At 36.4% G+C, this 25,716-nt stretch overlaps 1 protein-coding gene across 1 annotated transcript in view; it reads right to left on the reverse strand.

Annotated features, from left to right (window-relative positions):
- Positions 1-17,317: 17,317 nt before the first annotated feature.
- The window catches only part of Klp31E (kinesin-like protein 31E), a gene marked incomplete in the record, with an annotated part of 248,841 nt that continues 240,442 nt past the window's right edge, over positions 17,318-25,716 (reverse strand). The window contains 2 exon segments of the mRNA XM_069319410.1: positions 17,318-20,827; positions 24,140-24,266. Coding sequence (XP_069175511.1) covers positions 20,749-20,827; positions 24,140-24,266 — 206 coding nt within the window.

Below are 25,716 nucleotides of genomic sequence, written 5' to 3' on the forward strand. Positions count from 1 at the left end.
ACGTCAATATATGTACTATAATCGACGTTGTTACTATAAGTACTACCTGAACGGTCTGATATGACTAAAATATAAGATAAGACTAAAAGATATAAGATAAAACAAGCTGCTATAAGACTAACAGACTAACAGGTTAACATAGACGAGACACTGCAGTATAGCCACTGTGAATTATAGGGGGAAAGCACCAAGGCATTACGACTATATAGCACTGGGAAGGGGTCAGGATAAGGATTTGAGGTGGGACGGGGGGAAGGAATAGTGCCCAACTACTTAGACGGTCGGGGATTGAACGCCGACCTGCATGAAGCGAGACCGTCGCTCTACCGTATACCCACTGTATAAATCAGTTTACATTTTGGATTGTTTGTCGAGTCCGGTGGTGGCAGATGAGACGGAGACGCAAGGTGGTGGAGACGCAACCAACAACAGGTTGGTTGCGTCTCCAGTGTCCAGACAACATTAAAAACAAATAGGATAAACATATTTTAAAATGTTGGTGAGAACCTATTGTGCTTCCCGCCGTCACATGACGCAGCCAGAGAGGCACAGGGTCTCTCTCGTTCCTCCGGGTTCGTATCCTGGCCGGGGAGGATTTACTGGGCGTCAATCCTTAACTGTAGCCTCTTTATCCAGCAGTAAAATGGGTAGCTGGTTGTTAAACGATTTGGCGGGTCGTAACTCGAAAAGTTTCCATTCATCTGTTGTTTTTGTTATAAACAGCCTCCTGGTGCTTCGGAGCTCATTAACTGTTTAATAATTGTAAACAAAGCCGCCAAAGATTGAGAAAAGATGTACAGGTTCATAGGGTGATACAGGAGACAGCACTCGTAAGTGCTTGCGTAACTGCTTCGTGAATCTGGCCCCTGGTTGCGCAGAGCTATGTGGTGGGGTCCGAAGCCGATGGTGTTGGGTCACGCTCAGGCATCGAACTCCCTCCGCCCGGAAGGCACAAAATAAATTTCAACAGATTTGCAACAACACATTCCTGAGCTGGGCGGAGTGAGCTGAGTTACAGAGGTTAACACCAACCTCCTCGGTGTGAAAGTTGTAATCAAATAGAATGGGTTACATAAATTAGTTGAAGCTAACTTAGTATACGGTTCTAAGTGTAAATAAGTTAGTAATTGCATTTTTAACAATAGCTTGAATGGGGCTTAGGAACTGGCACTCAACCATGCAACCATGTTTTATCAAGTCCCCCCCCCCCCACACACACAGGAGTGTGTGGTTGGGGGATCTGGTAGCTGAGTGGACAGCGCGCAAGGCTCGTTATTCTGTGGCCCGGGTTCGATTCCCAGGCAGAAACAAATGGGCAAGGTTTCTTTCTCTCTTAATGCCTCTCTTACCTAGCAGTAAATAGGTACCTGGGAGTTAGACAGCTGCTACGGAGCTGCTTCCTGGGTGTGTGTGAAAAAAATTAGTAGTTAGTTGCAGTTCATTGACAGTTGAGAGGCGGACCGAAAGAGCAGAGCTCCACCCCCGCAAGCACAACTAGGTGAATACACACACACACACACACACACACACACACACACACACACACACACACACACACACGAGAGAGAGGGCTGTCTTCCTCATATGTGAAATCCTCATCTTGTTAAACAAGAAGAAAGTTGAAAAAGTCCAGAAGTTTTCAGCATGACTGGCTCCTGAAGAAAATGAACTAGACTTTGAATATTGGTTCAGTTTAACAACTCCTAGGAGAGAGAAACCAGAGGAGATATGATCACAACATACAAAATACTGATGAGAATAGATGAGATGTTGAGGGCAGGTTGTATTATCTTACAGTAGGTGATGAGGTTGGTGATGTGTAGGTTATATGTCCTGTAGTGATGAGGCTGTGTATTTTGTTGCAGGTTGTGGTTGTGGTGGTGGCTGGCAGGTTGTGGTGGTGGCTGACAGTGTGTGGTGGTGACTGACAGGTTGTGTGTGTGTGGTGGTGGCCGCCACACAGCAACATGTACTGTTCAAAAGGACAGATTTAGAGTTCCTTGATAAAAGTGGGATATAAAGTAGCGACTGTTGTTGATCCTAAACATAACACAAGGTGATCGAGGGCAGCTGGTCAAAATAGTGCTACTTAACCGTTTTCTGTTGCCACTGGAACAGAGATCAGAGGAACATTATAGTTTGTGTAAAGGATTTCCTTGAGAATGTGGGAGTGGGGGAGCCACCAGCGGAGGACCAAACTCCGGCTGGAGGATCCTCTTGCCCTCTCACCATGACCATCACGCGGCACCATTTCTGTAAAGGAGTTTAGGAAGGTTGCACGAGGTACGGGTGTTGATCTTGGCGTGTGGTGGTTACGGTTCTGTGTTCCCGCGGGGGTCCTGGACAGTGGTGATGACATGAAGATTATTCAGCCCGTCCTCTCAAGGCCTAGCCTAGCCTGGCCTAGCCGAGAGACCCGCGAATAGAAACCTTGAATGTTCATTAACCACTATTAACATGTTATATATATTTATAGAACATGTTATTTTGTCCGTAGGAGATTTTGAGGTCATGAAGGTATATATTATTCCCGAGGACAGGTTGCATAACTATCTCCACTTAATGTTACGCTCTATATCTCTAGTGTTGTAATATGTTCGATATTCAGCAGAATATATTTGATTTATTGTTAAGTTGCTTGAAACGTGTAATTTACAGTGCTGTAATTTTGTGTAAACTAACTCAGTTATAAATGTCAGACTTTTATTAATAAATCTTTTTGAATTTTAATTGAATCTATCAACAGCTGTGATTAGAGTTAGTTTAGTTCATATATTATGCACCCCATACCCATCTTGTGGGCGGTAGTGAAAAGAGTACATAATGTGGAGTGGTAGTGGAGGCACATAATGGGCTCAGGGACTGAACCCCACAATTCATATAGCTAAGCAAGTTACAATCTTGATGAGCTAGTTACAAAATGCAGTATAAGTCGTCACATCATCAATGGGTTCAAGATCGACCATAAGTACAGTTTCTAAGTTAAGCAACTGACATATGTGGAGAGCTAGTGTCACAGTTGATATGTTTGTCCTGCACACCGCTCCCCCACCATCCAGTGGGCAGCGGTGGATAGGTTACAATATTAGTTACTACCTACAGTTTGCAAACTGGTGATATTTGGCTAAAATTTCTGGTAGCAGATAATTTTGAATGAAATATTTACACACCGTTGGAACATTGGTTATAGAATTGTCTCTGAATTCACGTATCTTTTCGTACTCCATCACATAGTGACGGAAGGTGTGCGAATAATTTTGTTGACACAGTTTACATTTGGTCAGGTCTACTTCAGCAGATAATGAGAATTCCCAGAGATACTTTTAACCGAGTCTAAGCCGAGCAGTAGTAACATCTAGAAGTCTGCTGATTTTATTGGATGAACCATAGATGTGTGGCTCCTCTTGCAGGATAGTATGATGATAGATGGAATTACTGGTGTCGATTTCACTTTGCCTCAGATCTACAAGATTTTGTTTAAGTTCTTGGTGTACTATTGCTCTCAGATTGCTCACTGGACCAGACTCTTCACTACACTGGACCAGACTCTCCGTGGACTAATAGGGTTTGTGACAGTCTTGTACGGCTGCTTCTAAACCCATAACAACTTTTGTAAAAAGACTGATAACCTAATTAATTCTTGCATATAATATGCAAACTGTTTATTGGAAATGTATTAAACTAAAAATAAAAGGAAAAACTGAAAAATAAAATGACTAAGAAAGTTGAAATAATTAATGATAATAAACTTTAGATATATACACAGTGGTTTTATGTATTTAAATTTGCATAATTATATTGGTCATGATGACAGGAAAGTGTATTGAAGTGAATGGGGTGAGTTGTATGTGTTGAAATTGAAATAAGTTAATCTAGGTAAAATACACACAAAGGGATGAGGTAGCTCAAGCTATTCTCACCCTGTTCAGTACAACGTGTTCATACATATATACACACATCACAAACAATAAACATATTACCGAACATTCTGAGAGATAAACATATACATTTCACATGTGTTGAAGGTTGACAACCCCCCCCCCCCCCCCCCCCCACCCCCAACCCCCAGACCGGCCACCGGAGCAGCCTACTGATTACCTTACTAGGCTGCGCGTGGCTTTATGACACCTAGTTCGTATTTTATAATTCAAGACAATGGCTAACTACTCAGCCATAGTATGATACTTTGTGAGAGTTTTGTAAAGGAACAACATATAGTGTGGTAAATGTATGCGAGTTGAGGTGGCTGGTAGCTAGCTGCTATACAGCTCCCGCCATCTGTTGACAACTTGCATAACGACGTAATCAATAGACCATCCGCTACCAGCTAGAGATATTGCAAGCGGTTACATGTTCTCTTACTACTAGTCTCGGCCATGTTGTGTTATATGTTATCTTACTGCTAGTCTCGGCCATGTTGTGTTATGTGTTCTCTTACTACTAGTCTGGGCCATGTTGTGTTATGTGTTCTCTTACTACTAGTCTGGGCCATGTTGTATTATGTGTTCTCTTACTACTAGTCTGGGCCATGTTGTGTTATGTGTTCTCTTACTACTAGTCTGGGCCATGTTGTATTATGTGTTCTCTTACTACTAGTCTGGGCCATGTTGTGTTATGTGTTCTCTTACTACGAGTCTCGGCCATGTTGTATTATGTGTTCTCTTACTACGAGTCTCGGCCATGTTGTATTATGTGTTCTCTTACTACGAGTCTCGGCCATGTTGTGTTACATTTCTAGGAGGAGGCTGGGATTAGGAACCCAGCCTCCTCCTAGAAAATAGGATGAAGAGCCTGCCCGAAACGCTAAGCGTGCTAGTGGCTTTACAAGAATGTAAGAACTCTTGTATAAAAAAAAAGGATAAAAAAGTGGTATACCAGCATGCACACTAAAATTGGTTAGACTAGCAATAAGCTCAGTGGCACCGATTTGTATGTATCAAGTTAACATTACATGAGTATTTCGGGTGACACGATTCTTGAAATTGCTGTCTTCGTGTACAGGGAGCAGTCGGTACACATTTTGTGGAATTTGTAAAAATACACACACATCGATTTTAAAGACTGTTGTGGTCCAGTTCTTGTACCAATTGTGCTATAAAAAGACTATTGATATAGGCAGTTCACTATAGTCCGTGCTACTTGGAATTTTTTGTTCCAGGTAGCGAATCTTTAACAACATATATATATATATATATATATATATATATATATATATATATATATATATATATATATATATATATATATATATATATATATATATATATATATATATATATATAAACTTTAGACACAAACACACTCACCAGAAGAAGGGGACTTGAACCCTGGCCATCAAGATGGCAGGTACACACTTATTTATACCCACTGCACCATACTCAGAGCTCTAAAAGAAGTGGGAATTCTGGGGTATTTAACTCCCAGAATTATGGGATGTGGAGTGACCTTCATATAACACATCTGTTGTATGTGTTCTCCCACATATAACAGGGCTTGATAGAAAACGTCAAGTACCCCTCACTGTACCATTGCCTGGAAGAAGAGGTTGATTGATTGATGAAGATTAAGCCACCCAAAAGGTGGCACAGGCATGAATAGCCCGTAAGTGGTGGCCCTTTTAAGCCATTACCAGTATCAAGAGCTGATACTGGAGATCTGTGGAGGTGCGAATGCACCCTGCGAAGAAGAGGGGTTGTCTGGGAGTTAAATACCCCAGAATTCCCACTTCTTTTAGGGCTCTGAGTATGGTGCAGTGGGTATAAGTGCGTACCTGCCATCTTGATGGCCAGGGTTCAAGTCCCCTGGTGGGTGTTTGTGTCTAAGTTTCTATACTTCTAACTTGCGTGTTTATTAATAAGCAAGTGTGCTCATATATATATATATATATATATATATATATATATATATATATATATATATATATATATATATATATATATATATATATATATATATATATATATATATATAATCTGTAACTACTGTCTCATTTTGTAACTTGATTAGCTATATATGAATTTTGGGTTCAGTTCTTGAGCCCATTATGTGCCCCCGTAACATTTTTTCCATTATTGCCCACAGGATGAGTTTGGAGTGACCTTCATCTAACACTAACTATGGTAAAACCCATCAGAAAGCACAGGTGCAGCAGAGCATAGGACTCATTGAAATAAAAGTCTCTTTACTAGTCTCCGTGGTGTAGTGGTAAGACACTCGCCTGGCGTTCCGCGAGCGCTTTGTCATGGGTTCGTATCCTGACCGGGGAGGATTTACTGGGCGCAAATCCGTAACTGTAGCCTCTGTTTAACTCAACAGTAAAATGGGTACTTCCAGGGACCTGCCCGAAACGCTACGCGTACTAGTAGCTGTACAAGAATGTAACAACTCTTGTATATAGCTCAAAAAAAAAAAGTTACCGTCAGAAACAAAGAAAACGACCGAAGGGGAGAACGGGGAGAACACGACCTGACTGTGATACACCCAGTCAGATCACCCGGAAACTCTCCGGTCTCGTCACCCCTAAATCAACACAACTCTCCGGTCTTTGATTATCAAACTCTGCAGCTGGATGTGACAAGGATAATTCACCCTGTGGTCTCTGTTGGGCTCTCTACAGATTTTCAGGTAAGTGGGGCTGACTTTCCGTGAGGTCTTCTATTCCACGGAAGCCAGATTGTTTTGTTTATTTTATTGTGTCTTCACAATTATGTTTATGTGCTTGCAACCCACATATTTTGTGTGCACCAGCTTCTGTTGCCCTTCGGTCATGGCAGGGACCCTTGCCATGGTCGAAGGGAAGAGGCCGAAGACCCCTTCCCAGGCCGACGACCCTGAGGGAAACGAAACCCAAGACTGCGGTCAGTTTTCGTGTCCCACAGCTCCCATCATGGAGGCCTGCTCTTAAGGAGAGTTGTGGGTTCCCTCCTCTCGCTTCACGCAGGTCGGCGTTCAATCCCCGACCGTCCAAGTGGTTGTGCTACATTACTTCTCCCCCACCCCCCTCACCCCATCCCAAATCCTTATTCTGATAGCTTCCAAGTACTATATAGTCTAAATGGCTTGGTGCTTTCCCTTGATAATTCCCTCCCTCCTCGACTGTGGGAAACCTTAGGTAACTCATATTATAAATCTGTATATAGGTAGGCCTAAGATAGGTTTGGTAAAGTGTTTAGGTTTTGTTAACAATTATTTGAGTTAGCAATATATAAGGGGGTGAAGTATTTAGAGGGGTGATTCAATTAACAGAAAGAGAGTGAAGCACTGTTCAAGAAAAGTGCATGTATCTGGCTGTCATACACAATTTCTTTCACTTTCCTTCACCTGATTATTTCAGTTAGGGTTTCGTGTCTACCATGCATCCAGCTTCCCTGCCTCTTGGTATGAATGTGCAAGAACTGGGGTTTATTTGTTGTGTAGGAGTTGTCAGTTGGATTCCTATGGCTTCTACCTTTGATTGTATACTCCATACTCACTTGAGATGTGAGTTTGTACTTTTCAAGTACAGTACTGTACATTAACTATCAACTATAAAACTACACATTAACTACACAAGTCGTAATAACAGCATAGCGCGTAGACATGTCATTAACAGAACTGGAAACATTACTGTATTCATAAAAACTTATACAGATCTTTACAATACTGGCTGGACAAAACAGGTTTTTAGCAATCTAAATCAGATGTACATTTTAGGCATAAAATGAATGATATTTAACTTATAATTTGAAAGGTCATACAGTATTTAATAAAAACAAAGTGAGGTTTACCATTAGAGCTGTAATACATATATTGGCACAATAAATATCAAAATTAGAATAAGACAATTAGAAGATATAATTATAACAACTAATATAATTAATCATATCATGACATTATAAATATTTGCACACCCTTGGCATTTTACATAAACAGATTCTGGGATTCTCCCAGCTGAAATCACTCCAAAAACACAGCTCATATAACATCAGACTTCATTTGGACTTTGATGCCTGGCAGTAATCCATCTCTGTGACAGTAGGTCTTTCATCATGACAAATATCCAGCCGAGGTCTCCTTGCTCTCTATGATGATTTGTATTATCCTATCGTGTAGGCTTGCTGCATCATTACATATATCACACATTTTATGGTTATAAGTTAATATATCTGGAAAAGTAGGGGTGGCCAGTGATACAGTTTTAGTACAGTACAAATATTCCTCCTCTGCTCCCTGAGGGTGCATTTCTGGTTCCCTCTATCTTGAATTTGATATGTGTAGTTCTTGTCTTATTCCATTCCAGTCAGGGCGCTGAGTGGACAGCGCTTTGGATTCGTAGTCCTGAGGTTCCTGGTTCGATTCCCAGTGGAGGCGGAGACAAATGGGCAAAAAAAAAATCTTTCACCCTGATGCCCCTGTTATCTAACAGTAAATAGGTACCTTTGAGTTAGACAGCTACTACGGGCTGCTTCCTGGGGGTGTATGTAACAAAAAGGAGGCCTAATCGAGGACTGGGCCGCTGGGATGCTAAGCCCCAATATCATCTCAAGATAACCTCAAGATAAGATTCATGGCTCAAAAACATTTACTTCGGTACCTGTTGTGGATCTGAGATCTTGCTGGCATTATTCATCTCCCTTTAATCCACTTCCTGGATGTAGTATGATGTCCTAGCTAATTCATTTGGCTTGTGGTCAATCGGCTGTTCTTCTTGGATAAGAGAAGGAAAGGGAACTATCAAGAGAGTGCATCAAGCCATTACAACTATATAGCACTTGGAACAGATCAGGATAAGGATTTGTTATGGGATGGGGGGAATGGAAGCTTGACTTGGGTGATTGGAAAGTGGTGGTCCTGTGTTTTTTGTGACTTTTAGGAGGTTCTTCCTTTACAAAAGTCAATCATTCATTGCTCCTGTTGTCCCAGGAAGTGGATATTTGGCAAATCCATGCTTGGGTGCCCCTGTTACCAGTAGTGTTGGTGGGGGCATATCAAAAGGCTAGCCTTTGTTCATTTATTTTTGCTTAAAGTTTTATCCAAATAGTTTTGGGAGGTTCTTTATCCTATTTCTGGGTTTCCCTCATTCTCTGCCCTGTTGGCTACTACTGCAACAATAATTGAATGTAATTTTTAGGTTGTTTGCACTCTTCCCAAAATGCTCATCACATTCCCAGGTTATTCACTCCATTCTTAGTTTAGATTTCTGAGGCCTGTTGGGGAGAGATCTAAGGCTTAATTATCCATTTATAAAGTAGTGAAGTTACTAAGGGCCCCCACGGAGAAAGGTGTTTCAGTACATTCAACTCGTTGATTTTAAATACCTGTATTTACTATTATTTTGACAGTTGTTGATAGCCTCTTGGAATATATTTGGAATGGGGTCTGTGAGTTGTTCTACTCAATAAGCCCAGCTTGGAGTCAAGTTTCTCTTACGATAATTTAATCCAACAGGCTGTTGCTTGGCGTGGCCTGCAAGCCCACATATCCACTTCAATGTGGTTGGTTCAATACTACTTGCAAGAATGTGTCTAGTTTTCACTTGAACACTTCCACTTTTGTACCAGCAACTTTGTGGACCTATGATAGTGTTCCATGATTGCACCTATGACATCTCTACTCTTCACTGGGTCTATTCTTCATTTCCTACTATATCTTTCGCTCCAGTATGTTGTTATTTTACTGTCCAAATTTTGGCCTTGGCCATCTAGTATCTTCCATGTGTATATTATGTGATACCTCTCCCTCTTTCTAGAAGGAGTATTTTGAGAGCTTTGAGACAATCCCAACAGTTCAGGTGCTTTATCGTATCAATTGTAGGAATATAGGTTCTCTGTATTCCCTCTATTTCAGAAATCTATCTTGCTTTGAAAGGGAAAGTGAGTATTAAGCAGTTCTCAAAATGGGGCAGCACGAGTGAGTATTGAGCAGTTCTTAAGATGGGGCAGGACAAGTGAGTTGAATGGTAGGAACTTTGTGTTGTGGGTTTTGATGGTTCTTATAATCCATCTAATTTTCCTGGCCGAGAGTTTTTTTATGCTCACTAAATGTTAGGTTGTCTGACATCATTATTCCTAGATCCTTTAGAGGTTTTCCTTCCATGAGTAGATCTTTTTGTGTCTTGTGCCCTGCTCCATTGATTATTGCTGCTGCTATCCAGTGGTTCATTTAAGTTTCTCTTCTGCTGCTCGATTTACTACTGTTACACTCCTGCTGCTGCATTACTCTCCTCAAAAATTTTCAAAACGTTTTCAACCAATTTTTTAATATTTGAAAAGAATTTTGAGTAACAACACAAGTGCCATATGCATCAGTTTTATTTATATAGTACTGTATACAACATTTTAATTGTTCTGAGTAGAGCATGACATACACACAACTGCTTTATTTGGCTCACTATATAAAAATATTCTCTGCACAGAACACTTTACATTATTTACATAGGACAGATTCCTGGAAAATATGTGATTAATACCAATCCATTATGTGTTGCTAGAAGTTTAGAGTAACAGGAAGATTAGCATAACTGAGATCTAATCACAGGCCCACATTTCACCAAGTAATGCATTTTTTTTTTTAAGTTCATAGTCAAATGATTTTAGAATTGTATTCAGTATATACCAGTTTTAAATCAAGAAATAAGGGCAAAGATATTGGTAAAAATTTTATTCTGCCAGCATTGTCCTGATAAAACTATAGTGTGATGTGAAACATGCTGCATTCAAAGTCCAACTATATAGCTATAATAGTATGTATTCTACAAAACAAATATGTAGTATAGCAGTATTTAAGAAATTACTATGTGAAGCTTGAAATGCTACAACAGCTGCATCAAAGAGATCTGCTGAAAAACAAATTAATAATAGCTTGTGTATGAAGGGGGTGGGGGATAATTTTAGGAATTCTTTGCATTGACTTAACAGTCATTCACTGTATCCACCAATAGCTCTTCACAAAGTGCAATACGTATATTTAAATATTATAGCTTTCCTGAACTTTAAGCCTTAAATACACATTGACACTATTTCTTTAACAATTGCCACAAATGCAGTAACAAGGAGAAAAGCAAATGTTTTCCTAAGTATCACAGGTTAAATTTCAACAGCAAATTTTTTTTTTAAATTGAATCTTACGCTTAATAACGTTATTAATTTAACCCTTTTGCTGCAACACACTGCATTTTAAGTTTGGTTGTTACTGAGGGAGGATTAGGGTAATTTATATATATATATTTTTAATTTCTAGCAAGAAAAACACCTGTTGATTCTGTTTATAACATTAGACCATTATTGATTTTTTATTTTAAACTCCTGGCTTTGTATTGTGTTTTCCCAATGCATAGAATATCATAAATACTACACAACCAATAAGCATACTTACCAAGGAATTATAGATATTTTACTTGTAAAAAGAAAATATACACAGTAGAGTATATATATATAGATCTTGAAAGATATAGATATAGGTGTGTGTGTGTGTGTATATGTGTGTGTGTGTATATATATATATATATATATATATATATATATATATATATATATATATATATATATATATATATATATATATATATATATATATATATATATTATTAAATACGACCGAAAAAGTAAGATTAATAATTCTAACACGAATTTTCTCAATCTTTCGTACATTTCTTTTCACTGTTGGAGGTAATTCAAAAATCAATTCTCCAAAATTCATTTTTATTTCTAGTCTGACGCGACACGAGCGCGTTTCGTAAAACTTATTACATTTTCAAAGAAAATGTAGACATTTTCTTTTCTTGTTTGTTTACTTGTTTTTTGTTGAAAATGTTTACATTTTCAAAGAAAATGTAATAAGTTTTACGAAACGCGCTCGTGTCGCGTCAGACTAGAAATAAAAATGAATTTTGGAGAATTGATTTTTGAATTACCTCCAACAGTGAAAAGAAATGTACGAAAGATTGAGAAAATTCGTGTTAGAATTATTAATCTTACTTTTTCGGTCATATTTAATAATATATGTCTACAGGAAAGACTGCTACCAAAATATACTAATATATATATATATATATATATATATATATATTATATATATATATATATATATATACATATATATATAATCAATCTTGAAGGGTATAACCAAGTTTATATCTCTCCAGATCTCACAGTAAAACAACAACAAAGCAATAGGGTACTAAAGAGGCAAACTAAAGTAGTCAAGAGACACAGACCGATACAAAGATTCAAAGCTAAAGATCAGGAGAGGGCAGGTGATCATGGTAGTTGATGGAGGAAAAAACAAAAGAACGTAGTCCTGCATGCAGCCAGGCAGAACTAACTATATACTGTATCTTGGATGAAAAACAGGCACAAAACCACATTGAATGGAATAGTATAATGTGCAGAATGTATGAGCAGTCTCTCAGTCCCCCAGGAACAACGTCAGGAGTTTGAATTGCTTCCACACAAATGCCAAAGGCGTAGTAAATAAATTTGACCCATTACATGCATAAGCTGAGGCTGAGAATCCCAACATCATTGCCATAGGTAAAACCTGGGGGCATAGAGGACATTATAGAAGAGGAACTCCCTCTCCCGGGATACCATCCACCATTCAGAAAGGACAGAAAAACAAGAGCACATGGTGTAATGCTATGTGAAAGAGAACCGAGTGCATCCACCGATCAGGAATTGAATGCCATGGGATCCTCAGTCTGGATGGTGCAACATACTACCTCAAGATGGTAGCAAACTGACAAGGGAAGTATGCTACAGGGCTGACATGGCAGCAGCAGAGGAATTGCTGACTTGTATAATGTGATCAATGCAGCATCTGAAACCCAAACCCTTATAATGGAGTGGGGGGGGGGGGGACTTTAACTACAAGACTGGGTAAATGGTTTGATTAGGTAAATCAAGCATCACAGGCAGAACAATAATTTCTTGACCTGATACAGGACTCCATTCTCATACAGCAAGTAGCAGGGCCCACGTGAGATAACAGCATTCTAAATGTTGGACTTCAACACCTGAAGAGAGCATGATTGATCAAATTCAGATGGGGAAAAACTCGCCCCTTTGTGTGATTACTATAATCTAACCTGGATTACAATTATAGAAACCCACATAAAGGTCCATTATGATTTTCTACATTACCCTCAAAGTCACTTATCATCAAATGAGAGAGGAAGAGGAACATCATGAAAAATTTCAAGGTCATGACTGAACGCATTCAAAAATAAATGTCAAAAAAGGAGAAAGAAAGGGATCCAGATGGATGACACAGGTAGTAAAAAGAGCTTTGATAAATTAGCACAACCTCTTTAGAAGGAATTTAAGTACAGCATCCCAAGAAATTAGATCAGTCAAAAAGAAACTATGAAAGAAAACTTGCCCAAATCATAAAGAAACTTTGAAAGTCATTCTATCCCTATATAAGAAGTAAAATCAAAGCAAAAGACTCAGTAGAACCCTTAAAATATGAGACTAATAAATGTATAATGGTCAATAAAAGGGCAGCAAACACTGAATACTTTACATCCGTGTGTCATACTAGAAAGATTAGATTATTACCCCATTACCCACACAAATGTTTGAAGGATGTGAAGAGGATGAATTAAGGGATATACCCATAAAGTGCGACATAATCAGGAAGAGCAATGACACACTAAAAAGACTCAAAACCCCCAGGTGTGGATGGAGTTCAATCCAAAGTTACAAATTCAGATGAACTATGCCTACCACTGAAAAACCTTTTCAGAAAATCTCTGGACCATTGGATAGTTCCCCTAGATTGGAAATAGGAAAATGTCACCCATATTTTGAGGAAGAAAAAATGAGCTGGGCAGAAAAGTACTTTCCAGTTAGCTTGACATCACACATCTGATTGACAGTTGAGTGGTGGGCCGAAACAGCAGAGCTCAACCCCCGAAAGTACAACTAGGTGAATACAGCTGCAGCTCGTGGAGAGAATACTAAGCGAGCAAATCATTGTCCACTTTTCAGCAAACAATCTTGTAAAATTGGCGCAACATGGGTTTGTTAAAAATTGGTCCTGCCTACAAGCCTGCTTACATTTTTTGAAATGGTAACCAGCTAATCAAATAAAGGGCTTCCAGTAGATGGACTTTGTTTTGACAAGGTACCACATGAAAGACTAGCAAAGAAATTACAGGCAAATGGAATAAATAGAAGAGTACTAGAATGGATAAAACAATGCTTAGGGCCAACACTTTTTGTCATATACATAAATAAAATGGATGCCAATATTACAAACCACACATCAAATTCACAGATGACACTAAAATTTGTGGTAAAGTGGAGTGAAAATAATATTGAGACCTTACAAAGAGATTTACATCAACTCCACAAATGGTCAGAAGACTGGCAAATGCTTTTTAATGTTGAAAACATGCAAGTCCTTGCATGTGAGGCATAACCCAGGTCACAACTACCAGATTAACAGTATTACCTTACAGCATATTGATGAAGAAAAGCACCTTGGAGTCAGAATCCATCATTCACTGAAAGTTGCACAAGTGGGAGTGGCAGTACAAGAAAAGCTAATCAGATCTTACAAACAATCAAATGCACGTTTGACTTTAAGGGAATAGAAGGTAGTTATTCAACTGTATAAATCTCTGGTGCACCTCATTTGGATTATTGTATCCAAGCACGGAGACCTCATCTTCAGAAAGACAGCTGTACTGGAGAAAGTTTAACACTAGGCCACAAAAATCATTCCAGAACTAAATCAGCTCTCATACCAGGAAAGGTTGAGGGCCACATGGCTAACAACACTTCAAACCAGGCATGACAGGGCTGATATCATTGAAACTTTTAAAGTATTGAACAATTTGGAGGATGTTAATTCAGACTTCTTCAAAAGGTCAGATGTAGCACCAAGAAGGACCAACGGTTGCAAGCTCAACAAGCCTCAGTGTAGGACTGAAAACAGGATATGTTTTTTAACCCACAGAATTAAAACCCATGACCACCTACCCACAGAAGCCATAAATGCCACAACTGATGAATTTTAAAATCCAGCTGGAAAAAATCATCATAGCAATTGGGGGATATTTGACAAGCTGCCAGCTTCATGTCCTTATTGAGGCCACTAGTGTTAGTTGCCCTTGGGTAAATTCAGGTCAGTATATAATTGTGAACTTTATTCTACTGTACTTTTATTTGTTTAACAAATTAGAAAGATTTTTGTTCGTGTGCTACTACTCAATAAGTAAATGTAATAACAAGTGAAACATTAAAAAACCAAAAACAAATCTTTTAAGTTAGAAACATACTACAGGATATATATATATCAGTTTTATATGTACTGTACAAAACAATTAGGTACAATATATTATATCAAAACATTGGTAGAAATATTTACTATGTGAGTATGGGGAGGTTTGACAGAGGTAATTTTTTTAAATTTAAAAAAAGTGTGACCTAGGCTAGGATTCGGTAAGCATTTGTGTAATCACTTATGAAACCTGTACATTTTTCCTTATTCATGGTAACTTTATTTACATTTCATAAATAGGTTGAGGTTTGGACCTTAACCTTGGGCTGTGATAAACAATCTAGTAATACTTTTAGGAGCTCATTAAATAGTTTATAAATGTAAACAAAGTTGCCATGATTGAGGAATGAGGTAGAAATTTCTTAAATGATTACATAAATGCTTGATGAATACTGGCCTAGTTAGACATAAGAATTCGAAAACATTTCTAGGCAAAAGTAGCGTATTGCAGAAGAGGACAACTCGTTTTTTTTCTGGCAACCATTATTAAGTCACAGCAAAAGGGTTGAAATCTTTTTTCTTAAGAATTCATTCACTATGTTAAGGCACATCTTTACTCGTTATTTTTAAAAAATTTCAAAAACACATTTAAATAACATATTTTAATATGTTAAGTACTCTGATGTACTTTGAGTAAAGATCACAGGAACTTGAGGTAAATTACCAGAGCCTATTTTATTATTCTTAAGTTTGAAAATCTAAGACTTAAATATTGAGATAGTTGTTCCTATTGATTACAGATTTATGTAACTGCTGAAATCTGACTATAACATAGCAAGTATTGCTATCACAGTGCTCGTGTATAGTTTTGCTTACAGCATTGTGGTGATAAAACTGAGTTTGTTGATCAGTTACTCAACTATAATACACACAAACCACACATCCTAGACTGGCTGAAACATTTGCTTAATATAAATGTATTTCCTATAATAATATGATTACATAACAGCACTGAAGCTTAAGCTTAAATGATGAGTGGGAATAATATTAATTTACAAAAAAATTAATCCATTCAAGAACAGTCCTATTCAAGTTTTTTTTTTAAAGAACAGATAAATTAAGTCATTTCAGATTAAAATATAATATTTACAAAGAAATTAATTACAGATGTACAAGATTACTAAAAAGAACAAATTACCAATATGGTTATTTGTACCTTTTAAATGGGAGGATTAATGCTAAAGCATCCATCATCCAATTATAAAAAGATGGCCCTGGCAGGTACCATAACAGTATGGAAGTGGAGAATGGTAGAGTGATCACTTCTTCTAATAAAAGATACTATGTCTACTCAGTTGACATTTAAAAAATGGATTCTTGCAAGGAGATGTGCTTAGTTTTGTTTAGTTATATCTATATTAGTTTTATTAGCTTGTGATCACTAGTAATGACTTACCTAGTTAATATTTGTTTTTGTATTCTTATCTTTAAAAATAATATTTGGCATTTGGAAATTACATCCTTTACTGTATGTTCATATGATCAAAACTGCCATACTTCAAAACCATTATCTGAAATAGGGCTCACAACCTGCAACTCAGAATAATGGAATGGCAAAGACGGGAATGTTTATTTCTTTAGTGATCAATGTATCACTTGGTCAAGATCCTTATGCCAAACAAAAAAAAAACAAAAAAAAAAAAATAGTGTGTGTGTGTGTGTGCAACCCGTTCTCGCAAATTTAATAAGTCAATATTGACTTATTAAATATGTGCATAGGTGACATACTTAACATAATAGTTTCCCTTGAAAAGCTTCATAGAAAACACTGACCTTACCTAACCTACTTAGTATGTTAAGATAAGCATCTTATTGCTTCGTAATTACAATTATTACCTAACCTATACCTATAATAGGTTAAGTAACAATTGTAATTACGAAGCTATAAGATGCTTATTTTAACATACTAAGTAGGTTAGGTAAGGTCGGTGTTTTCTATGAAGCTTTTCAAGGGAAACTATTATGTTTAGTATGTCACCTATGCACGCAACTAATAAGTCAATATTGACTTATTAAATTTGCGAGAACGGGTTGGTGTGTGTGTGTGCGTGTGTATATATATATATATATATATATATATATATATATATATATATATATATATATATATATAAAAATAAATATGAAGAACTATCCTTCCTGTGTAAAGCACTTACAGAAATAGATAATGGCCATTCAGTAATAAAATTACTAGCAATTTATCATAAAATTTTAATACTGGTAGTATGATAATGGTAATTTTAATTTAGCCATAATTACCATAAAACCTGCCAAACTTAAAATTAGTGTGGTTTGAATCAGTCTCTGAAATATAATATGGCAAATTTATGACACCTTAAAATGAACTATACTTTGAATTATGGTACTGTACAGAGGTACTTTTTATAATTTTTACACAATTACGAATTAGTCATAAATAAATTTCCAATAGAAAATATTTGTCCTTTGATATGATTTTTACACAGTACAGTACTTAACTTCCAAGAACATAAAGATGCATCCTCCCAAATCCAGACTGCCCTATAACATATCTCCCTAAACAACGAAACAAATTTGCACATTGAATTCTCTCTGAAATTTGGAATTAAAAAAAAAAAAAAAAAAAGTTATGAGAGGACAAATTAAAATCCAGATTTTTGTTTCATCACAACATAATTTTTATCATTTTTGTTTTCATCTTGCTTTTCCATTCATAAATATTTTTCAAGATAATGCTAATATATTTTATAATGTTCAACTAAGCTTGTACTGTACTACACATTGCACAAACAAGTTTGCAACTTTTTTCTGGAGCATCCAAATCTTTTGTACCAACCATAAGTTTTTTCCTGTGAGTGTGGTCTGATCTTTTATTAAACATGTCCTTTAGCTTTTGTTCATGTATATTCTCTGCATGTTAACATTTTCGCGTGGGGACGATGCAGTATGGCGTCAAAAATTGATTAGATGAATATGACGGAATGATGTAAAAGATTTTAAAATTTGCTAAAATTCAGGTTTTTATCTGATTTTTGGGGGACTGGTTTTAAAATTGGCACCAACATCTTTCCATTTTCTGTGAGGGCCCATGTGGCAACAAAGAAGCGCAATCCAGGAGGTAGGCCCATTGTTATCATCCCATGCTAGTGACCACTCCTGCCTTCCCTCGCATCCCAAACGTGTGAACGTTCCAACTATTTTACTCAGCTATATTTCTTACTGTACAGTACACCAAAAGTACAGTAGGCTATATGTGATTTATCTGATATAGAAAGTGCTGATAGTGACATTGTTTTAGATAGTGAATTTATTGAAACGGAAACACCAGATGATGATGAAATTGAAAGTGAGGGGGGAGCAAGGATTATGATGTTTATACTGCCACAGTGCACGGCGTGGTATTGGAACTCATACCGCGGGTACCAAACGTACCCCCACCAAGTTCTGATGGAGCCTAGTCTACTGACAATACTCCACCCTTTGTAGACAGTTTTATAGAAATACCAGGCTTCACCTGTCCTGTACCTAGCACTCCTCTGGGATTTGTACAATTATTTCTTACACAAAGTTTGCTGAAATTATATTTTGTGCCCTTATATTTCATGCCCGTATATGCATATATCACTTTAAAGCATCCCATTGGGAACAATTTGATACCAAAATGTTCGCTGTAACACAAAAATTGATGTTATCAGCCGGAAATAGATACTAAACATTGGTGAGCGGGATATGGGGGTGTAGTGCGTGTTCGCTCACGGGTAACGCATGGCCTGCTTTCGGCTTGGCTGTGGGTGGGGCACACTGGGGTCTTAAGACATTATATGCATATACTTCTGAAGGGAATTCTATTGCGAACACATTGATACCAAAATGAAAGACCTAGGATGAGAATTGAGGTGACCAAAGTGAAAAGAGTATACACATTTTATCGCTCTTGCGCGCTCACGGGTAACGTGCGGCCAATTTCTCGGTTTGGGGTAGGTGGTACGCCAGGCGTTTGAACTTCATATGCATATACTCATGTAGGGAACTATTGCAAACACATTGATACCAAAATGAAAAACCTAGGAGAATTGAGGTGACAAAATTGAAAAAGAGTATACGCTTTTCAGTATTACCGCGCGCTCACGTGAAATGCCCGGCCCACCTTCGGGGGTGGTCTGGCGCTCGCTCGCCCAAAGCACGAAAGTGTTAAGTTGCCAGAGTAATATGGGGTAGATTAGACAAGGATGAGATCAGATGAGCTTCTTTACCATCAAAAGAAGGCACCAAGCCAGGAAGACTATTTAGGAAGTTTCTGAATAAAATAAGAGTGGCGGTGGAAAGAGATGACAAAAGCATTGAAATCTAAGCATAAGGATTTAAATGCTGTCGCATACCAATGATTTTTTATTTTGCAGCAATGTAGCCTAAAGTGAATAGTTAGTCTGTATTTGTGAAAATGGCATGAATCATGGACATTGATGACATAAAAGACCAAATCCAAGTGACTGCTGACGTTTAAGTCAACGTGATATAGCGCCATATCGACCTTTTGCTACCTGTGTAATCGAGACCACCATCCTATGCTACAAAAAAATGTAAATCAGTAAATTTTCACTACAGTTTTGTGTGTATAATTATGCACAAAAATAATCTATATATTTGTCTAAATATGCATAACAGAATTTTGTATCACCTCCTATGAAAAACAAATTTGACATTTTTTTGTCAAAGAGCAAATTTGAACAAATTTGCCTGCCTTGTCTGAAAAAAAAGTCTACTTTTTGGGCTTTTTGAGCCCAAAAAGAGCAAATTTCTGTCAATATGGATTTCACATAAATTTAGATTGAATCTGGATTTTGGAGGTACGCCTACGTGACAACAAACTTCATCAATTAATTAATAGTATTCACTCATGATAAGATGTTCATCTGGAGATTATGTTCAGATCTTTTAATTCTTTAAGTTGCTCTACAAACCCACCACTAGCATCTCCACTCAACAAGATTTTAAAATTTTACATAAAATGCATATAAAAGCATTTAAAACCCTATCCCAATGATGACCCTATTTTTGTTCTTTTGATTTTCTACACTGAATTCATATTTTAAAAAATATTGATAGATGCACCTTCATACTGGTACTCAATGGATTCAAATATTGTTACATTTATATTTAGAGGATATGCTGTATTACTTAAGAAAATACTGTATTTAATTTTATTCTTTTGTTTCTGTATATATTATTGTACATCAAAATACTAAAGGCATTTTGAAGCTAAAATTTACTTAAGACAGCTGTATATATCTTAAATCTATTTTTATTCAATTTCACAATAAAAATAAATAACATTTTCCTGTTCACACAATAGTATAAGTCATTATTTGTGAACCCAAGTTTCTAAGCCTCATGTAAGGGACCATAAAGATCTTCTAGAATTTTCCTTCAGAAAAAACAAAATTTCCTTGGAAATGTGTTTAATTACAAATTATTAAAACATCCATTTAGTATTTGGAAGCAGCATCAGGTCATGAGGCGTCTGACAAACTCTGGAGAAACATCATAACTGGTCCTCATTCTCCACATGCCAATTGTGCAGTCACTGTAAATAGATCCATATATTATTTCATATAAAATGTTCACAAATCTAAGGAGTTAACTATAAATTACAATTTACCTCACAACTATAATGTTACAATATAAAAATTTTGGTTGCTTTTTGTCTTGAACTAAAGTAAAATATAAAAATACACATTCCATCCCATTAAAGGCAATTTATCTTATATGTGAATTTTGTTGACTAAAAACTTGTTCAAATTACAAGCTTTAAAGATGTAAATACACAGCACTGTTTTATCCATCCACAGCACTGGATGGATAAAACTAAGTCTAATTGGTATAAATAAGACATTGATACACTATTTTCACTTAACTAATTAGATGTCATTTGTTATCTGTGGCTTGAATTAGAAATGATTTGCATCAAACACAATGTAGCCCTTAAGCCAATAATACATGTTGCATTGTACAAGACATTAAACCATAAACTTATTTTATTTTCTTGCCAACAAATTCATTAAAAGACATATTAATGACCATATAAATAAAACTTACATGGTTCTGTGAATTTCATCTTAAGACTAAAAATATTTTATGTTGTCCCCACAGTACCAAAATCGTTAACCAGATCCTACAGGCTCAGTCCTTTGGCTCCTATTATTTCAGATTGATATGAATAACCTTCCTTGTGAAGTAAGATTTTACCAGAACATTAAAGTATAAATCCACAAGTTACAATAGTTAAGGGGAAAGGCCCATGAGTTAGAGCTCACTTCCTATAGGCACAAGCAAGCTCACCTCCTAAGTGGTATCAATGTCTTTCATGTTATAACACCTAAATTCCCATAGTATAAGCCTTTCACCATGTGTTTCACTGATAAGCCGAGAGCTGTCACATTAATAATGTTGCTTAAACGTAAGTGTAGAACTCCTTGATCTATAGATTGCTGTATTGGTTTAAAATTGTGAAAACTTGTACATCAATAATTTTGCATTGTTGCCTAATTTTTTTTTTTTTAGAACAGCAATATGTATCTGCCATACAAAGATGATTAGAATGTTATGTTAGCTCTTTATAGATGCATGTATTATGGATCTCATGCATGCAAAGCACAATAATATTTTATCTAAAGCTAGAAAAACGTGGCCAGGCTAAATAATTTACTACAAAAATATTTTCCATGTAAAAGCAAATCAAAAGCATTTCAGTGTGTTGATTTGCTGATGGTAAATATTTAAAAACAAAATGTTAAAAGTTGCTATACATAATATGGAGAAATTCATCATGGGAAGTCCACTTGTGTTTTAAAACAATGTAATGCACTTTCAACAATCATCTTTGACATGTTTTCATAAAGACTGACGATCACTCGAGTATAGTTACACATGAATTAAAATATACAGAAACTAGGGATGTTGCTACTAAAATGAAATAACAAGCATGGTTAACAAAACCGACCTTCTCTTGATAACAAGACCGTAACAAGAAATAACAAGCATACTTTTCACTGGGCAGGATAACAAATAAGGAATTAGCTTAGCTAGCAGATGGAGGATACACAAAACATCTCGGTGTACACATAGATATATTTTAAACAGTCCAAGGCCTTAAATATGAATTCATGTTACTGCATAACAAAGGGTTACTATTATGTATCTCAAGTTCTCTAATAATTGAATACTTCAACACTAAAGATGACTTGGATCATCTGACTACTTGCATTAAAAATAAGTACTGTATTAATAAAACAGGGGAAGGTACATAATGATGTGTAAAAACAGGTCAAGGCTAATTTTTTATTTTCACACTGTCATGCACACTAAGGAATTACTTCACTTTTCCACGCTGGAGCTCAGGGTACGTTTAGAGTGAAAGTTCAAAAGTTGTGCCAGCAGCTACACCCACTAGGGGTCTCCACACCCGAATGTCTCCCTCACTGATGGGGGGCAGCAAGACAGAGCATACAGTAATTAAAATGAAAGTTAATAGTGCATTGTAGAGTAAGAGAAATGTTTCCTGCCTCTGGTTAAAAAGGCAAGCTTATCAAAAGTATTGTATCCTCTTTTATTGCTTTTAATAGTATGGAAAATTATATGAGTTGGGATAAATTAGTGACAAGCAATGTTTGACATTTTCAATGTTACATTAAACGTCAAGACAATATATTCTCGTCTATGACCAATTAAGGCTATGAAATGAATTAACTATGCAAAACTCAATCTAACACTGACTTTAATTGTACTAATCAAATATATAATTATCTTCCTGGCAAGAAATGTACTGTGCCTAGCTTCCATATACAAGTCACAAACTTCCTAAAATTCATCACTTATGTGCACAAGATATTTTATAATAAATTAATTTATTTTTGAAGATGTAAAATGAAAAAAAACAAAAAAATCATAATCACTTCAAAGAGAAATGACATTTAAATGTAGGCATTATAATGGGCATCCTCCTTATATGTTTCTAATTTTCCCCTCCATAACATTTTGTATACAATTCATAAGAGTAAACTTGAACATCATGAAATTTATAAACACAATGTACAAATAGCTAGGAGGCTGGACTTAAATGTGTCACTCATTCCCAATAGACATTATTAGGTAATCACTAATGCACACACACTAAGCCTGTTTAAAATCTAGGCCAACAAATTGTGATAATGAAAGAAGCCGTACAGAAACATTATGACTATTATGCTGGTACAGAATAATTTTCCTGCACTTCCACATATTAGTACTCTACATAGGTTCATAGGTAAACACAAATGTATAAGCCAACTCTTAAGACCAAAGATTTGTTGCATCTATTGAGTAAATGGCATTCCATTCATTCCATTAAATGAGAAGAAAACTGGATTTGGGTATAAAATACTTTGATTTTGTAAGAGGCTAATCATTATAAAGGTTTTTCCACCCCTTCCCAACCTCCATACATTATTTGCTGTTAATGAAATTAACCTTGTCTGAATTAGACTATAATAACAACAACTTGTACATTGTCTTCCTCAAAATAGTAGATGTGAAATGCTATTATTTTTTCTTGTTTGAAAATAAACAATACTGTTTGATATTCTGGTGTCAGCGAAGGATGTCATGAAACACTTTACTTGTATTTCTGTCTATGTCCTCTATAGGAATAGGGATAGAGATGAGAAGAGTAATAGTGTGAGGACTACCTTGTGGCACCAAATTCTGAACTGCACGCAAGCTGGATTTTGTTTGGTTCACTGCCACTGTTAGTAATCTGTTACAAAAATTTAATAACCACCTACCTACTTTACCACTTAGCATTCATTTAATGAGTTATTATTCTATAGTTAATATACAATATAATAACATCCCTACTTACTTTGAAGCCGAAAAGATGCATGTTGAATTGGTAGTGATTGCATTAATGGGAGATGCATGTGCTCGTAATTCCCCTATTAGCTGGCAGCTTTCAACAGACCACATCTTTATCATTCCAGCTCGACAACCTAAAATAAAACCACTAAATAAAAAATTTAAAAGGATATAAATAATGTACAAGTTAATCAGGTAAAGCTCTATTGGGTTTAGGGTGTATCACTTGGACTTAGCCTCTTCCTAGGCAGTCACTGTGCTTAGTTATACTTGTAAGTAAAAGCATTGTAGGAGAAAAATGCAGTCAGATAAAAGTAAAGAATGTTGACAATGTTGTGTACTGACCTGTCATTAAGTACACATCATCGAGAAAGATAAGAATAAAAACAAGTGGTGCCAATGGTAGTTTGGTTTTAAGAGTACAGTATCATTATAACCACAACAAATAAGCATATTTGGCAAAGAATTGTTTTATATATTTTACTCACCAACTGCAGGCAAAAAATAATTTAGGGTCTTTTGCCTACATTGATTTTTGTTTTTTGGATGGATGAAATTACATTTTAAATTAGGAAAATGAATGCTATTTTCATATTTACCAATAATCATCATAGATAATGACTACATGAGACAGACACACACACAGCATTTTGTCTACAACATGTGTATCTCTCAAACCTGCATAACATACTTTAATTCTGTAAACAAATTATAAAAATGGAAATGAGGTGCAAGCATTAGGGTTTGAAGGAAGCATAATTGCAGATTTATGCACAAACTGTAAAAGATCATATCTGATTCTCCCACCAACACTCGTAGTATTTTTCCATCTCAAGGAGTTTGCTTTGAAGGCCAGAAGACCTGGTCAAAATTATATGATTTTTAAATGTTTACCTAGGCACACCGACTAAGGTCATTTATATTGTTTCAGGGTATATTTCTGGCACGTAAACTATGCAGAGGAAGGTGGTCTCGGCTTAATGGAACTTCAGCACCTTCCCTCCTAATTTCTCTGTTGAAACTTCAAATTCACCAAAGACTACCTCAACTACCAATTGGCATAAATAATAATAACAGACATAATTCCAAGACTGTACGTGGAGCAACATTTCAACTCCTGGTGAGTACTCAATTGTTTTATGTACAATAGGCCCTCCAAAATTGAGATTACATACTTTGTGACCCCTTTCGGATTCAGAAATAATCTGTATTTATACATAATTACCCCTTTTTTGGCAATCACCAAGTTTGTTGGATTTTGTGTCAACTAAAAATTAAGATAAAAAATATAATTAAAACAAAAGTCTACGTTTCAAGTAGTTTCGTGCCAACAGATTTCATAAAGTTGCACAAATCAGTGAAATTATAAATGCTTCCTACGCAATATTAACTCTGACAGAGCTATGATAGTGGTGAATTTATGAAAAAACACCCCTGAATGCAATAAAATGAGACTGTGTGCCTTACAATTTTCCAAATTGGGTAATGTTCGACCCAGTCCTCTTGACTTTAAACACACTACTGCGCGTTAGCTTAATATGACAAGTAACGTGTGGGCGTAAAATAAATTAGTCCAAATTTTTT

This window comes from Procambarus clarkii, chromosome 93 (assembly GCF_040958095.1).
Source record: "Procambarus clarkii isolate CNS0578487 chromosome 93, FALCON_Pclarkii_2.0, whole genome shotgun sequence".
NCBI classification, from domain to species: domain Eukaryota; kingdom Metazoa; phylum Arthropoda; class Malacostraca; order Decapoda; family Cambaridae; genus Procambarus; species Procambarus clarkii.